The sequence below is a fragment of the Strongylocentrotus purpuratus genome, unplaced genomic scaffold, assembly GCF_000002235.5.
Source record: "Strongylocentrotus purpuratus isolate Spur 01 unplaced genomic scaffold, Spur_5.0 spur5_scaffold_9, whole genome shotgun sequence".
NCBI lineage: Eukaryota > Metazoa > Echinodermata > Echinoidea > Camarodonta > Strongylocentrotidae > Strongylocentrotus > Strongylocentrotus purpuratus.
In genome coordinates this window covers 472,847-490,391 of record NW_022145615.1, presented here as the reverse complement: position 1 = coordinate 490,391, position 17,545 = coordinate 472,847, and the positions used below count along the sequence as shown (strand labels likewise).

Genomic DNA, 17,545 nt, shown 5'->3' with positions numbered 1-17,545 from the left:
TGTGTTGCACTATATTTTAATGTATAGCAACATGTTGTCTTAAAGACTTTTTTTATTTTTATTTTCCTAAACAGCTCCTTTAAGACCAACCAACTCCTGCCCTGCTAGTAATGTGGGAGAACTCCAAAAAGCTTTCAAGAGATTTGGACTGCGAGAAGAATCAAGCACATAACCAATGGACAATGCGCATGAAAGAGGAACAAAGAGAATGTCAGACGATTAAAACTCAAATAAAGAATCGTGATATAATTGTCATATGAAAGGACCACTGGGCCAGTGCTGTGTACATGAATGGGGTGTTTCTCCTGAAGAATTTTGCAATATGGAAATGGAAAAGTGGCCAATGAAATTGATTCGATAGCCGAGATGGAATACCGTATACCAAGATGGAGTTTTGCTGCAAAGGGTGGAAATATTTTTAGCAGAGTGGAATTGATTTGGTTGAAACCACCGAGGATCAGGGAATGGATAATTTGACAGGAATGTGATGGGTAGACATGATGGGGGAGGAGCCATTATACATGAGATGGGAGGAGCCAATGGCCATTATTCATGAGTTGGGAGGAGCCATTATACATGAGATGCTATTCACCTACATCATGGAGATTAATTTTAGTGATATCACACGAGAAGAAAATAGTGTCAGATAAGTGAAAAGCTGGATGATTATAAAGTACAATGTATTACGATCTATTGTGGGAGATTGATGGAAGGAAAAAAGTACCGGTAGAGAGACAACAATTCAAAATAGTTGGTTTATTGTGCATAAGATAGAAGATATATACATGTAGTATCATGTAAGAAGAATTGATAGTCCAGGTAGTTTTTGAGCTGACTCACCAGCCCTAATAATCATACTTGACATTTCTTTTTTTTAAAAGAGAGATGATGGAAAGTTTGCTAGAATGGATTCTTTGCCTATGCAATGACTCGGAAGTTTGGTGAAAACTTGAAAGAGATTTGGAAGAGTGTACATACATTTGTATCTCATAGTTCATCTGCAGTAAAACAGGTTTTGACAGTCTCTCATTCATTTTTTGAGCTGTGATTTTGTTTTTATTTATGAATTTGAATTGATTTTTTTATAAAAATGGTTGTTTTAAAGATATTTGCTACTGGGCTAGAAAGTAAAATGTCATATTCCAAACTCCATTTTGTTTCTTTATGCTGGAATCATATTTGTTGGAACAAGAACTGGGTCATCTCTTTTTTTATGGTTAAGAATACTAGACATAAGCTCTCAAAACCTGTTTTCCCTTTCAGGCAGCTGTATTGCTCTACCACAAATCTCATGTGTTTCTGACAAAAGGCACTTCTGGGAGGTGAATACCAGAAAGTGTCTTGATATAAGATAATTGCAAATAACAAGCACTTTTGTGGCAAGAAACTTTTTTACGGTGGACAAATTCAATGGTGCTTCAAATATTACACAACATGAAAACTTCCCAAATCTGACGAACTCGAATATTTGTGAACGTTTCCATGCACACAATATATTTCTTGTCTTTTGAAAATGTCATTGAATGACTGGGTAACAAGCTCGTGTGATGGCAAGGAGGCTTCTTGGTGTTTCTACAGGGTTACTATAGCGACGCTTAAAGAGAGAGAGTATCCTTATTTCTTTACCTCGGCTAACTCGCTTCATTCTTACATTGTGTGAATAGGTTTAAAAGTACATGGATTTAGAATTATCAGTGTCTTGTATTCAAAATGTATATTAATAAACAGATGTGAAAACTAAGGAATTGCTTACAAAATTGAATTCCTGTTATCAAATTCAATGAATTGGCAAAATGCTTGTTTCAGAATTTTGCAGGAATATTTGTAAACTTTAAGATAGTAAATTGCATTTTTACTTCTTAAAAAAAAAATTATTGTTGAAAGTGTTAAATGTACACTCACAGAATAGTATATACAATTCGGGTAAGAGTAATAGTCTATGGATGTGTTGATATAATCATTGATTCATCATAGATGGGGGGGGGTGGTATATAAAAAACTGAAATGCGCATTCTAGTACATTTAGGGCAATTCCACCCACCGGTCATTTAAAAAAAGAGACAATTTTATACACAAAGATTTGATGAACCAACCAATGTACAAGTAGAGCGCCAGGAGTGGCAATGTGCCAGACACAAGCGCTATATAAGACTCAACTATTATTATTATTATTAACATATGCTTCCACTACAAGGTACAATACATCATGAACTTCTTTTTGCTAGTATTTAGTTCAAGGATACAATATGCCACATTCTCTGATAGGGTTCTGTTCTTGATATCTTTTATCATTTAATCTTCTTTGAACAGGGTTTAGAAATTGATATGATACCTTGTCCTTCCTCTAATAAATCTGTGTCCCCTCCCACTGTAGTGCATGGCACTGCCCCCTTCATGAATGGAGAGGGGACCAATTATCCCCTGCCCCTTACCCTGGCAATTCCCTGTCTTCTATCCCTGTATTTATAGGTGCTACGTATCCTTGAATGAATAGAAGGTTATCTGGAATTCCATCATTTTATCAACTGAAGGTTGTCTATGTTTATACCAGATACTCTATGAAACATACCCCGTGATAGTTTATTTCTAGCTTAGAATTCAATACAAACAATAGCAGTCCTTCTCCACTGTGAACAATGGACATACATGTACATGTAGCAATCATGCAAGTGATATGTAAACTATTATGATTAAAACAAGATGATGAAAGGTGTACAATCATAGTTTTTCCCAATTTTCCCTAAAATATGTATTTTTATTTTGTGTATATATGTTGCATACATGCACGTACATGTAAGGGGAGGCCATGCTATATGTATTTTATCAGTGAGCCATTTATTATCATAACAAGTATTATGTCATGACTCGAATATAGTTACTTTATAAAACTATGCAAATTACTCCATTTACCAATCTATATTACATGAAATTAGACCATCTTTGATACTGCTTTATCTGGTTCCAGTAAAGTCTTGCCTTCAAAAAAAATTATTTGTGCCTTCATTTTTATATCATGACTTATTTTTGATAATGCGATGACATATCCCAATGTATAAAGACAACTGTATAGTGATATTGCAATAATTTGTATGTTTGTATGGAGATATGTATTCAATTATATGTATATGGGATCCTGAGGTTAACAAGCAATTTGAATTATATGTAGATAGATCTTGTGTGAATACAGAAAAACCAGTCAATGAATTTCATCATAATTCCTATGGTTTTAGTTTTAGTTTATGATTATATTACTTTGACTAAGTTTGGGATTTTTTTTCATCGTCTTGCCAAGATTATGGAGTTATAAGATTATTAATGATAAAAGGTCTCTATGGAATATTGTTATTATTATTACCAATTGTATGGGTTTTATATTTGATAGGGAGTCGCATTTAGAAGCAATCTGCACATCTGTATGTAATGGTTTTCCACACCATAGTATACCTAATTGTGTTTTTTATTTTTTTTTAATGTGGAATTAGGCTCTAAGAATTAATTTGGTCTTTTCAGTCTATTTTTAAAAGGTTTTCTTCATTGCTATCTTTTTGTTGCTGAATCTTTATCATTGGTGGATCTGGAGGGGGTAGAGCCGAGGAGGGGGGGGGGGGGGGGGGGGGGAGGGGGGGGGGAGGGAGGGGTGCATACATTTGAGGGCACATTCCTCCTCCCCACTGCAAATTAGATATATGAACATGTAACTGTTGTTTTTTTTATTTTAAAGAGGGCTGTTGTTTCATTTTTTAGACGGCCTTTCAATGATCCCCCACAGTAAAAATTCCTGGATCTGCCACTCATTATTAGTTTTTAATTCATTGAAAAGCGATATTGTATTCAGATCGGATCGGACATGATCTTGGCACTGTACTATGTCCACATTGTATACAGTTATACATGTATCTGAATTTGTCATTAATCTTGTAGCTGTTAGAGCATTGGACAAATTCAAACCAAGAGGTATCAGAAGGGGCTGTATAAGGCCACTTGTAAACAAACATACAATAGACCTATAGCTGAGTTGAGTTAACACACTTGTACAATAAACTTTAAAGTGATTTTAAAGTATAATTCTGTCTACTAAATCATTGGATAACAATACAGTATGTTATCATCCATGAACTTCAGGTGTCAGATTCAAGATTTTTACTTTTATTGTAAATTTGGTTTAAAAATATATTCTGTGGAACAACCTGCAGATTGTTTGTACCTGTTTACGGTGTCACTCAAATTAAATCATTTGAAGTACTGTACATGTATTTTCCAGTAAACATTGGATGCATTTCAATTGCTCTTCTTCAATTTAATTGCTCTTCTTCAATTTAATTCTTCTTATATTCATGTACAGTCCGCACAAAAGTTTTAATAATTTCAGAAAGTAACTCTTTATTTACAATGCATTGTAAATCTGCATTACTAACTTTAATCACTTGTCATCTCAACTAATTGCTTTATTGATTGTATGAGCATCTCCTAATGACGTTTAATGACCCAGGAAGAGATCAAGAGATCCTGGTCGCCTCTGAGGTGTGATAAATTACACCCCTATAGCCTAATAAACTCCTGATTGATAATGTGTTGTAATAATGTATCGTAAGTACAGTACTTATATTCAGAGTATATGATGTAGAGCAAATGGGAAGAAAGAAGGCAACATCAAAGTATCCATAAAATCACTTCTATGTATTAAATGGTTGGAATATTTTGTTGTATATCAAATTTCAATCTGTTTTCTGTGTGTGATTTTTGTCTTGTTTACAGGTACATGGAGTGTGTTAGATTAAGTTCAGACCGTATACATACGTGGTGTAATGAAGATATGTCACAGTCATTTTATATGAGAATTTAAAGATATACTCCTTAATGAGGTTCTGTGCAAAGGAAAGGAAAAGTGATACTGACATGTAAACCTATCAGTTGAGGCCCAAAAGATTGATCTGCCCCCCCCCCCCCTAATCAGAACAAATTTACCTCTTTGATTTTCCTCTATTATTGCAGTTTATCAAAAAAAAAAAAAAAAAATATATACATATATATAGCAATTGAAACTTACTGGCTCAAATACACAAAGGAGGTTTGTCAACAAACCTAGGTTTAAGTGCATTATATTAGACCAAGGTTTGTCTGAACCTTGGTCTGAAACGCGTCATATGACGTACATAAACCTAGATTTGTCGACTAGGAGCCTCCTCTGTGAATTCGGGCCACTGTGTTCAAGGGGACTAACTACAGTAGAAAGTTAAATATTTATATGGTTCACGAGACCTTCCTAAAATACTCCTCTCCCCACCCCCCCCCCCCCCCCCCCCCCCGAACAAACGAGAAATTCAAGTGATATGTTGCTTTGACTTTTATCTAATGTAATTCTGGTGTCTAATAAAAAGGCTGGTGAATTCAGAAGCACTATTTCAAGCTGATATTTTGAAATCAAAACCACAAACTTGCTAAGCAAAACAATCATCTGTAATTGGTCCATTTTTAACCGTAAATCTGTCAAATAGGAATGAAAATGAAACTATTGTGTGAAAGATCCTTGTCTTAATTAGGTCATAAATGTACAATTATAGAAGTCAATCATTTCAATGCAGACCATTCTTGTTAAAATATCATATACCACTTCACTTACCTTACAATTTCATAAGAAAAGAAAAAAATGGACATGCAAGTATTACAAATTCTTAATACAACTTTTGGTGATTTTATTTCAAAGATTTCAATAATTTAGGCAACGGATCAGTACAAAAATATGTAATTTCAATTTTCAAAAATTTAATTGGCAAAGTACAGATTTATTTCAACTTGATCTTTATTTCCAATGATTTCAGTACTTCGTAATTTTCCATTGGTCTTCAAAACATTAAAATATGGAACCATTTGTGCTATATCTATATTTCTATTGATTTCCATCATAACAGCTACTAAAGGAAGCAAAGTATCAATATGGAAAAAAAATATGTAATTTTTGACACACCTGTACAAATTATATGGGCTATATAAATGGTGCTAGCAAAATCAGCACTTCATAAGCTACTTTCTCATGTAAAGATATCTCTCATCATTTCTTTTACTACAGGCAACCCCCCCCAAAAAAAAAAAAAAAAAAAAATAAAATAAAAAAATAAAATAAATAAATAAAAAATAAAAAAAAAAAAAAAAAAAAAAAAAAAAATAAAATAAAAAAAAATAAAAAAATAATAATAATAACAATAAAAAATAAAAATAAAAAATAGATAAATAAATACAAAATTATTACAGACAAAATTATACAGGAATGAACATCAATTAAACATTGCGTGATTTGAGATCCCGCACTCAACACATGAAAATACAGGGTGAGATCATGTAATAGATTACAATTTAATAATTAAAATATTCAAACAAAATTATCAAACTAATCACAAGCTTTATTGGCTGTTAATTTTTCAACATTCGTCTTTGAAAAAGATGAGAATACTTTCCAACTTCATGTCATTTAGTCTCATAATTTAGTCTTGGAATATAATTAATCTTCTAAGGATCATTCACAGCAGTTAACGTAAAGGAAAGATATATTTACCCTGCAAGGAAAGTCAAATTGCACAATGAATGCATTGGCAATATGTTTACATACACATATAACAAAAACTTGTGCTTTATTCCTCAATATATTAGGAGTGGGTACCTTGGCAAGGAAAATGGGCTAAATTTTGTTGAAATATAAGACTTCTTCTTCATCAAACTCCAATAAATATCAACATTCTTGAATAAACAGACTTTGGGAATAGTGATTGCTTCTGCTAAGGAAGAATATGATAATTCTTGTTGGTAAAATTCTTATCTGAGTCATCTTAAATTAAAAGAATACAAATTATTCTAATGATACAGCTATAAACATAGTAGTTACGAACTGATCAATTTCCAATGACAATGATGTAAAACAAAGATGGAGATTGAACTAGTTTCTTATGATACAGCCATGAACATAGCCATCATAAATGAAGGTAGAACTAGGTTATCAATCTGTGATGTGAAGGCTTCTAATAGAGATGTGAGAATGATAACCCATGTAATTGAGATCCAAGCACTACTGAATGATGGTTCTACACCCAGGAAGATTGATAACAAGACACACGCTATGAGCTGAGATACCACAGCTCCTAGGGTTCCTTCTATCGTCTTTTTAGAACCTGCAAAACGAGAGAGAGAGAGAGATGAAGAGTATGTTATTGTAGAAGTACAGAATGACTTGGGTTTGTAGTAGGGGATATCACAGAGCTCTGTAATTCCTGCTTGTTTGGTATAATATCTCTGTGTTGTACCATGAATACTTGCGACTTATCTGAGGTGAAAGGTCTTCAGGTCTTCCAAGGGGGTGGGGGGGGGGGGGTGGAGAGAAGGATCCAAGGTGGGTAAATTAAGTAGACCTGTAAGGGTGTTGCAGTTGAATTGGTTAAACCACTCACTGGATATCCAAATGTGGGTACAAGTTCCAGCATGGCACTAAATTCTTTCTTTGGCAAGAAATTAACCTTCACTTGTCACTCGATCTTGACCCAGATGTAATTTGTGGATACTTCTAGTACTTGTTTGTTTATTTTACCTGACTGCTTAGAAAGCATGTGTATGCTTGTAAGTAAGCAGCCGGGGGACCAATGGCTGAAGTCCTCTCCAAGGGACTTGGTTATTGAGGATTAATGCCTTAACAAAGGAGCCTAAACTTAGTTTCGAACCTGTGACCTCCTAGTTACGAGACCACTGCTCTACTACTGAGCCATCAGGCATAGGCTTCATTCCTATAAATTCATTGTGCCTGCTAATGGTTGCTGGAGCTGAACGTGGCTATAATGATTTCCAATGCACTTTGGAAGCTCATTGAGACTTTGTATCATTATGTGATATGCATTTTACAAGTCATATATCAAGTGTTATATCAGTATTTTCATTGTGACTAGAATTACTAGAGAGATTGATAATTTCTGGCGGTCTTACCAGGCCATCTCATTGTCCCATATCTAGATCCTATGATAGATGCTGCAGTATCACCTATGCCTGTCGATAATACACCACTGTACAGAAATAACTTGGATTCTGAAAATAAACAAAATGACAGTTTCTTGATGGATTTTTCATGAATGCACTAACTAGAAGGCAATCCTGAGAATAGAATACACAGGAAAATTATCCCAATCATTTAAATATATGTCAAAAGACTACAGACTCAGCCTAGAGTAATTGGATTATTCTCCTTTCTTTCTTTTTTAATTATTTCATTTTTTTTTTACTGAATATAATTCCTGCACACCATGTTCCTTTTTTATTACTTCACATATGACGATTGACACAAGGAATTTAAAATGGAAATTATTGATAAAGTTGTTCCCTTAGCAACTTGTTGAAAAGTTCTAATTCCCCCATTTTCACACAAATTGTAAATTGTCTAACTTTCAGACATATTATCCGTCCACCTACATTGTTTCTACACGCATGCCTTTTTTAATTAAAAAAAAAACAAGTGTTGCTAATTTGAAGACGACAGAAAAACTTACGGAACTCTGATAATGAGGCATCGTTGGAGTAATGTAAAGGTTGATAGAGACCAATCAGAAGACACATTGGGGTTAATATAGCTATCCCAGAATCCTGTTCATTGGTGAAGGCAGACAAAGCATCGTGGATTAGATCACCATAAGGCTGCACTCGGAAGATCCTGATATACTGTACAGAGAATAAAGGATGAGAAATAATGAAGTAAAAGTGTAAACAATATTTATAACAGGGATATTTTTGGTATATATTCTGCAATTTCACACAAAAGCCTATTCAGGTATTTACAAATATTGCTTACAGCTGGTTGTACTAGCAGTCCATCTAAGAAGAATCTAAAAATACGGTTAGCCAATCAAAGTGATTTGTTAACTTTTCTATTTTTCTATCTTAAAATAAAAATAAAAAGCATTTTCGATAAACCAAAAGAAACATAAACGTATAAATATAAGATTTATACCTACATCAGAAAAGTAAAACATATTTAAAATATTCAACAAGCAGAGTAAGTTACCTTAGTTTGAAATATGTAAAATATCATAATCCAATATTCTTAGAACTCAAGATGAATTCTAAAAGTGGTAACGTGAAGAACTAGTCATCTACACAAAACACCCTTCTCCCACTTATCATAATAATCTGCTTTTTTGAATAGCGCTCAATACACCGATCCAACAATGTGCCTAAGCGCTTTACAGATACATTATTACCCCGGTCATCGGATTCAGGCTTACCCGCACACAATGTGTGCACATTTTCCACTCCCTGGGGAGTATTCCAGCCAGTCGCCATTTTACAAGTGCACACTTGCTCGTCAAACCACATGAACGTTCGCATCCTACCGGGTACCCATTTAACAACTGGGTGGAAAGTAGCAAGTGCAGGTAAATATCTTGCCAAAGGATATTAGTGCTGTGTCGGGATTGTCTACTACTCTCAGAAGACTAAATGCTACTGACCTCAGTCAATATGAAGATGCATGTGAGTCCGGTGGCGGCTAGAAGCAACAGCTGTAGGTCAAGGTACAGTCCCGGGATAAACACAGCTACGGCTAAAATATGAAAGATCTTCCTGACTTGTGTTGAAGAGGTTTGGTTGAATATCACCACCCCGATACCAAGAGTCATGAGTATTAACCAGATGTTGATCAGAATAATCTGCAGATCAAGTAACAAGGAGGAGAGGGAGACAATCAGTCAGACAATATGAAGCAAGGAAGTAGAAAAAAGGGGCGAGAAAGGGAGAGAATATTCAAACAAAAACTCAATTGCATATTGATTGAAATGTGCACAATCAGATATACACACAACTGATACAAATATTTTTTTAAACACCTCCCAAATTTACAATGTATCATTCTAAATCAATATTCGGATTCGCTGCAATATTACAATCTCACCAAACTGCCATGATGAAACTTAATGTTTATGAATGGCATGAGGCATGTTGCGTAAAGAAGTTATGCACAATGGTGACTTCTATGAGTATTTACTGGTCTTGATATAAAAAACAGAAATGAGAAGGGAACTTCCGTTACTCAATTTCAACTTGCTTGCTGCTTTTTAAAGTGGTTTACCATACAAGGAAATGGTTTACAATGCAAGGAAGTAGAAAAAGGGATGAGATACAGAGAGAATATTTAAACAAAAAATTTATGTCATATTAACTTAAATATCACTTTAGTCCCCTTTTCTTCCCTTTTTCTACTTCCTTGCATGGTAAACCACAAGTTGAAATTAAGTATTAAAGGGTAGTTCCCTTTATTTTTCTATTTTTTTTATCAGAGTCAGACCAGTAAATACTCGTAGAAGTCATCGTTGTGCAGAACTTTTTCAAGTGGTTTGCCATGTGATATCTAAATGATCTGCTTTCTGAGTTCAAAGAAGCAGACAATACGGCATCAGTATTTAAAACAAATGAAAAAGAAATAACATAGCTTCGAAGCAATTGATCTGATTTGCTTACTCTTTTTCTGTCTGTGAGAATAAAATCTAGAAGCCAGAGAAAAGGGTTTTCCCCTATTCTTATATACAGCCTTGGTAGCTCAAAGAGAAAGATTTCTGCTGCAACTCCTAAGTAGAAATATAAGCTCCACTTCCATCTTTTCTTATCTGCTGTACTGTGAATGAAAGACAAAAAGACACAAGTTTAGAGGCCCTGTAGAGAAATGGTTGAGAAAACTTGAGAAATAGGTTAAACTATGCTTGCTTTTTGTAAGTAAAGTTGCTTCGGAACAATTTAAATACAACACTGTTGCAATTAAGTTGTTAGAACACATTACATTACTAGTTTTTCTCAAAATGTAATTCCATTACCCAAGCTCTAGGTCAGCTCTAAATGGTACAGATATAATTGCAGAAATAATAAAAGATAAAATAAAAGTACACAGTACACTGCGGCAAAGATAATGTGTATACATTGTGTGCGGTTAAGCCTGAATCCAATGACCGAGGTAATAATATATATATATCTGTAAAGCACTTTGAGAGGGCATTCGGTTCTAAAAAGCACTATATAAGAACTAGCTATTATTATTATTATTATTATAAACTAAAGTGATATCAAAATAAATGTATATCAAATCTAGTAAATCTCCTTAAGTGATTGTGCATGGTAACTGAATGCTCTCCCACCAATATCATCACACCCTTCAGCAAAAGATGGTTCCAGTTGAAACCTGTGATAGGCCTTTATGCAATCAAACATACCTCTTATCAATGCTGCCTCTGGAGTGTGCTATGTTGATCTCATGAAGCTTGGACAATACATATTTCACCACAATGGCTATGTGTATACAGGACGTCAAACATACCTGAAATGTAAAATGATCAATGTAAAAATTTAGCTAATATTTGGCTATTATTACAATCTAATAGGACTTGATGTTGAACAATACATTGAATAAACTGGAGATATAAAACTTCAAAGATGTAAATTCTTCTTGATTGAGAAAGGTTTTAGATGTACTCTAGTCAATGCAGTCAACATCTGAGTGGTTTTACCTTTTTAATGTAAGACAGGTATCTATCTGGTGTATCGGTGTAGACTGGTTCTACTGGTACCCTAGTCAAAGCAGTCAATATCTCAGTGGTGTTACCTTTCTGATATAAGACAGGTGTCTATCTGGTGTATCGTTATAGACTGGTTCTACTGGTACCCTAGTCAAAGCAGTCAATATCTGAGAAGTGTTCCCTTTCTGATATAAGACAGGTGTCTATCTGGTGTAGACTGGTTCTACTGGTACCCTAGTCAAAGCAGTCAATATCTCAGAGGTGTTACCTTTCTGATATAAGACAGGTATCTATCTGGTGTATCGGTGTAGACTGGTTCTACTGGTACCCTAGTCAAAGCAGTCAATATCTTAGTGGTGTTACCTTTCTATATAAGACAGGTGTCCATCTGGTGTATCAGTGTAGACTGATTCTACTGGTACCCTAGTCAAAGCAGTCAATATCTGAGTGGTGTTACCTTTCTATATAAGACAGGTGTCTATCTGGTGTATCGGTGTAGACTGGTTCTACTAGTATCCTAGTCAAAGCAGTCAATATCTGAGTGGTGTTACCTTTCTGATATAAGACAGGTGTCTATCTGGTGTATCGTTGTAGACTGGTTCTACTGGTACCCTAGTCAAAGCAGTCAATATCTCAGTGGTGTTACCTTTCTGATATAAGACAGGTGTCTATCTGGTGTATCGGTGTAGACTGGTTCTACTAGTACCCTAGTCAAAGTAGTCAATATCTGAGAAGTGTTACCTTTCTGATATAAGACAGGTGTCTTTCTGTTGTAGACTGGTTCTACTGGTACCCTAGTCAAAGCAGTCAATATCTGAGTGGTGTTACCTTTCTAATATAAGACAGGTGTCTATCTGGTGTAGACTGGTTCTACTGGTACCCTAGTCAAAGCAGTCAATATCTGAGTGGTGTCACCTTTCTGATATAAGACAGGTGTCTATCTGGTGTATCGTTGTAGACTGGTTCTACTGGAACCCTAGTCAAAGCAGTCAATATCTCAGTGGTGTTACCTTTCTGATATAAGACAGGTGTCTATCTGGTGTATCGGTGTAGACTGGTTCTACTGGTACCCTAGTCAAAGCAGTCAGTATCTGGGTGATGAAGAGAGCCTCACCTGCTGTCAGGCTGCCAGGTAAGAAACTCAACAGAGCACTGAAGAACATCAAGGCTGAAAAGATAAAATCATTGGGGAGTTTCAAGATTCATCCCTAAATATGACATATGTGAATATACGAGGATAATGTCTAAATGCGGGAAGTCTGAATGAAGGTTTCTACATAAGATGCCTTAATGAACGAAAGAACCTATTTTATCGGTATTTCAGTAAATGAAATTAATGTACTAAAAACAAATATGACAGGAAAGCCCTTTCTGGCAGATACCTATCCACTAAATATAGGAAATAACATGTCCTGTCCAGGGTATAAGGGTTTGAACAAATAAATATTCAATTGCGAATCAAAAAAAAAAAATGTAAACCAATACTATTCTGCGTAAAAATTATATTTAGCTGAAACAATGAATATAAGATTGTGGATATTTCTGTAACCTACAAACCAAACATAACGAAAATAAAAATCTCTCAATGACAGGGTAAATGCACTCACTCATGGTTGGATAAAAGATAAACATATCCATGATGTTGGTGACAGACGGAGGCATGCCCTGTAGACCGCTCCTAACAAACATGAACCCTCCTAGAGCATAGACCGTCTGACCCATGATGATCCAAGGCTTGCCTAGGTTAGGAACAGAACATACTAGAAGGACCAATAGATTGAGGAACATGAGCTGGACCACTGAGCAGTCCAGGACTGACTGGAAACCTTGACAGGTGTCCCCTTGAAGGCCGTGGGATACCAACATGAAGAGAAGAGACCCGACCACAACCCCATTCGTCGAATTCTTCCTGAAAGAAAGAATATTATATCAGTTAATAACAAACTTTTTAAAGTCCAGCCGAGTGAAACTATTGGCAGAGAGTAACAGCACTGACAAATGCATCCTGGTCTATTATCAAGAGTAGATTTAGGGAAATTTGGCATTTTTAATTGATCTGTTTGCAATTACACTTTTCTACATGGTATATAGATTTTCATAATTTCTAGAGGCAAGGAAACCTTAGCTTGAATCTTAACTAATGTTACAAAAATGTTAGATTCATATAAATACAAACAAGCGCGTAGCTAGGATTTTATTTTAGGAGGGGGGGCGGTAGTGACACGCAAATAACTTACAGAGCATGCAAAGCGCGCAGCTTTGACGTTTCATTAAATTATTAGAGAAAGAAGACGATTCGTTGAATCTTTCTTGACTCTTAATCCTTGTCTGAATTTCAAAAACAGCTATTGGTTGATGTACTGATTACAAAACAGCAACCTTAATTCCACCACCCCCCTCCCCTTCTCCTAATACCGGCTTCTTTAGTTGACACAACACTATGCCAATGTCTCACAGAGTATTTGCTCTATGAGGATGTCATTTATGAGCAAGGCTTTGTCATTCACTCATAAATCTTTTTTTTTTTATTACTATGAACATGACTCATACCTGAACGTCCATCCTTCCTGAGCAGCTAAATGTTCTGGTCTCCTTGAGAATTGTGTGATTAATGCAACAATATACACTGGCAACAAAGAACAAACAAGCAAAATATCAAATGTATACATCTATGAACATACGTTTTAAGTGTTTTCTTCACAAATCATGCATTTATTTTGAATTTCATGAGGAAGTGAACTTTATACATCACTTTTTAGGTATGACTTTAAAAGTTAGGTGGTATGGCCCGCCTTTGGTACTGAGTTAACTGACCTCAATGGAAACCTTCAATTTGTCATCATTTCATCGCAGCCAGTGGCTGAATTGTGGAAGATTTACCACTTTGATAAAAATAAAAACATTGAAAACTAAAATTATTAAACTGAAAAAACAGTTAAAGTAAACTATAGGTTTACATATTAATTAGTTTACAAATCTAAAAACAAAAGAAAGAGATGTCCTCACCAATGATAATACTGAGCTTCGATGCAGACATGGGTCCAGTGAGGGTAACCGTGGCAACACCCAACCCTATCACTCCTACCTCCAGTACTTCAGAAGGAGTAACCTCAGGGAACTCTGCATCTTCCTTTGTTCTACTCTTCATCTTCATCTAGAGATCAGAGATCAGCTCCCTGATGGGTGATGAAATACAAACTTACCGTAGGTTGTAGAGCTGTAAAACTCACAACATTCAACATTGCAAATCTCTCATTACATTTCATAAAATTCTTTAAAATAACATATTTTCTACTTTCTAGAGTCTACTGTCCTTTTCTTTGCACAAAATGGAATGTGACTTTCATTGTTATGCTAATGTGCTTTGTACCTCTTTAGAACATGCTTTATTAATGAAATATATTGTTAATGTTAACAATGAAATGCAATTAACATGACGTCTCCATCACAATGACATTTCTTCCAAATTTCTACCATAATGTGTGTGTTCATTATCATCATCATCAATTATCCTCCTCCTCCTCATCATCACCATCATTATTAATTTGTATTCTATCATTAATATCATTTGTATTATTATTATTGTAGTTATTATCATTATTATTATTATCATTTGTATCATTATTATCTGTATCTGTATCTGTATGATTTGGTCAGCAAAATGTCCTTTCCAGACACATCCACGCTAACGTATTTGTAGACAGAGCACGCTGTGTGTGGGTTGACTCTAATCAAATTATTGGGTATGTTTAAGTAAATTGTTCTTAAAAGTGGTTAATGATGGGCTGTTTACTATGGAAGTTGGGAGGTTATTCCAGTCCTTGATGGTTGACACAAAAAAGGAGTCCTGGTAGGCTCTAGCTTTGTGGCGAAGTTGTAGGAACTTCTGGTTGTTCCCCCTGGTTTCCCTGGGATTCAGTTGTACATAGTCATACAAAGGAATGTCGACCAGTCCATTCTTCATTTTGTATAACATGCTGAGTCTCTGGTTTCTCCTTCTAGTTTGAAGCGATTCCCATCCTAGGTCTTTTAGCGCCTTGGTGACTGTGCCTTCTTCTCTACTGTAGTTGCTAGTACAGAATCTGGCTGCTTGTCGTTGGACACGTTCTAGGGACTTGATATTCTGCTTGGTAGAGGGATCCCAAGCTGACGATGCATACTCAAGAAGCGGTCTTACTAACGCCAGGTACGCAGTTGATTTCACCTTCTTGTTGCAACTCCACAAGTTCCTGCGGACTACATTCTGTATTCTCTGGGCTTTCTTGGTAGCTGCCTGAGTATGAGTATTCCAGCTCAATGTATTCGATATGTGAACACCCAGGTATGGATGAGAAGACACACTCTCGAGACTATGGTTACAAAAGTTATACTTGTGATGAGGGGGGTTTCTCTTACCAATGGTCATGGTACAGCACTTGGTTGGGTTGAAGTTCATCAGCCATGTGTCTTGCCAGCTTTCCAGTTGTCTAAGATCTTTCTGCAGTACGCTGGTATCTTGATCAGCTGATACGGCTGTATACAGCAAACAGTCGTCTGCGAACAATCTGGTTGTGCAGGCCATGTTGTTTGGTAGATCGTTAATATACAACAAGAACCATAGTGGGCCGGTCACTGTACCCTGCGGTACGCCAGATGTAACAGATGCAGGTAGAGATGAATGACCATTGATGACAACTCGTTGTGTGCGGCCCATCAGAAAACTTCTCACCCAAGAAGTGATTTCTCCCTCAAGACCATAATATTGTAGTTTAGAGATTAGGCGACGATGAGGGACCTTGTCGAAAGCTTTTGTAACATTATAGTTATTATCATTATTATTATTATCATTTGTATTATTATTGTACTCATTTATAATACTAATAATTGTAGATCTATTATAGGTCTAATTAGACTAGACTATTAATTATGTCTTCAAGATGATATATTAGATCTATTAATATTATTATAAATCTAGATCTAGCAGTTATTAACAATAACAGTTAGTAAGTGTGTATGGAGTAAATGTATCAAACACCGTCTTCACACTTTAACATACAGCATAGTCGTCAAAGAGAGACTGATTTGACAGCAATAAACTATTACAACGGACAAAACACGAAAGCACAATAGTGCCATAACCATTTCATATCGGTCTTATACGTTGCCCCACATACTTATTATTATGCTGGAATTATTTTGGAATACAAATGTTGACTCTTCTCCAAGCTAGTAATTAACGTTATCTAGACATTAGACATCTCATAATGTATCCACACTCCTTTCCAAAATAATTACAACATGGATAATACAAATAACATGTCAAAAATTGAGTCAATATTTGATATTCTTTCATTTATATCGAGACATACATACCCATCCACTACCACAGCAGCCAAACAGTATGATTGATGAATATTCATGTCGCGCGCGAGAAGCGGGCGTGCGAGCTCTTTATTCTTTTGAATGAAAACTTTAATTGTCGATGTCATTTTAATTCTCATTTTAATTGTCGAGAAGAGGTCCAGACGTTGTCTCTGGATTGGGGGAGGGGGGGGGGGGGCAATGCTTGAGACGCGCATCGCCCCAAAGCCTAGATTAGAGACAGAACAGTGTGGATGAAGAAAAAAAAGGTCAGAAACTCATCCCCTTCATCGTGTATATAGACATGTAATTGCTGACGTGGAGTGGAAACATTATCATCCCTCCCCTAGAATTATGGATCAATATCTTTATATATGCATCATGCATGTGCTCGTCGGGTAGAATGATGCATGGAAGTGCAGTTCCCTTTTATATCAGGTTAATTAACACTTCCTTCAAAAATAACGTTAACATAATTATATGTACAATTTATTTTACTTCTTCTTTTTCTTAATTTCTCCTTTTCTTAATTATTATTCCTCTTCTCCTTCCAACCTGTCTCCTTCTCCGACTCCTTTTCCTTCTCCTCCTTCTCCTCCTCCTCCTACTCATCCTACGTACTCCTTCAATTCTTCTTCTTCTTCTTCTTCTTCTTCTTCTTCTTCTTCTTCTTCTTC

General features: G+C 35.6%; 2 protein-coding genes across 10 annotated transcripts in view; one reads left to right on the top strand and one right to left on the bottom strand.

Annotated features, from left to right (window-relative positions):
- Window positions 1–3,458, top strand: part of LOC581450 — a 47,134-nt gene extending 43,676 nt beyond the window's left edge. For 5 of the 9 annotated variants that reach the window (XM_030977295.1, XM_030977303.1, XM_030977302.1 and 2 more), the window contains one exon: window positions 75–3,458. In XM_030977295.1, the coding sequence (XP_030833155.1) occupies window positions 75–172 (98 nt within the window). In that variant the 3' untranslated portion in view covers window positions 173–3,458. The remainder of the gene's footprint in view (window positions 1–74) is intronic. The other 4 variants (XM_030977301.1, XM_030977299.1, XM_030977298.1 and 1 more) reach the window with 2 other exon arrangements.
- Window positions 3,459–6,425: 2,967 nt separating this feature from the next.
- Window positions 6,426–16,961, bottom strand: LOC100890843 (dolichol kinase). The gene is made up of 11 exons (XM_011681672.2): window positions 16,881–16,961; window positions 14,535–14,704; window positions 14,079–14,154; window positions 13,136–13,437; window positions 12,539–12,696; window positions 11,226–11,329; window positions 10,483–10,636; window positions 9,477–9,674; window positions 8,520–8,688; window positions 7,963–8,061; window positions 6,426–7,160 (listed from the first exon to the last, which is right to left on the bottom strand). Exons 2-11 carry the CDS (start codon window positions 14,680–14,682, stop codon window positions 6,937–6,939), a joined length of 1,632 nt encoding a protein of 543 aa, XP_011679974.1. The 5' UTR covers window positions 14,683–14,704; window positions 16,881–16,961; the 3' UTR covers window positions 6,426–6,936.
- Between the last annotated feature and the right edge of the window lie 584 nt (window positions 16,962–17,545).

Excerpts from the sequence above, each read along its gene's own strand:
- LOC100890843 (XM_011681672.2), bottom strand. The coding sequence starts at position 14,682 with ATGAAGATGAAGAGTAGAACAAAGGAAGATGCAGAGTTCCCTGAGGTT. Across the intron at positions 13,438-14,078 it reads CAGGAAGGATGGACGTTCAG|GAAGAATTCGACGAATGGGG; the intron begins GTATGAGTCATG and ends TCTTTCTTTCAG. Across the intron at positions 12,697-13,135 it reads TATCTTTTATCCAACCATGA|CCTTGATGTTCTTCAGTGCT; the intron begins GTGAGTGCATTT and ends TTATCTTTTCAG.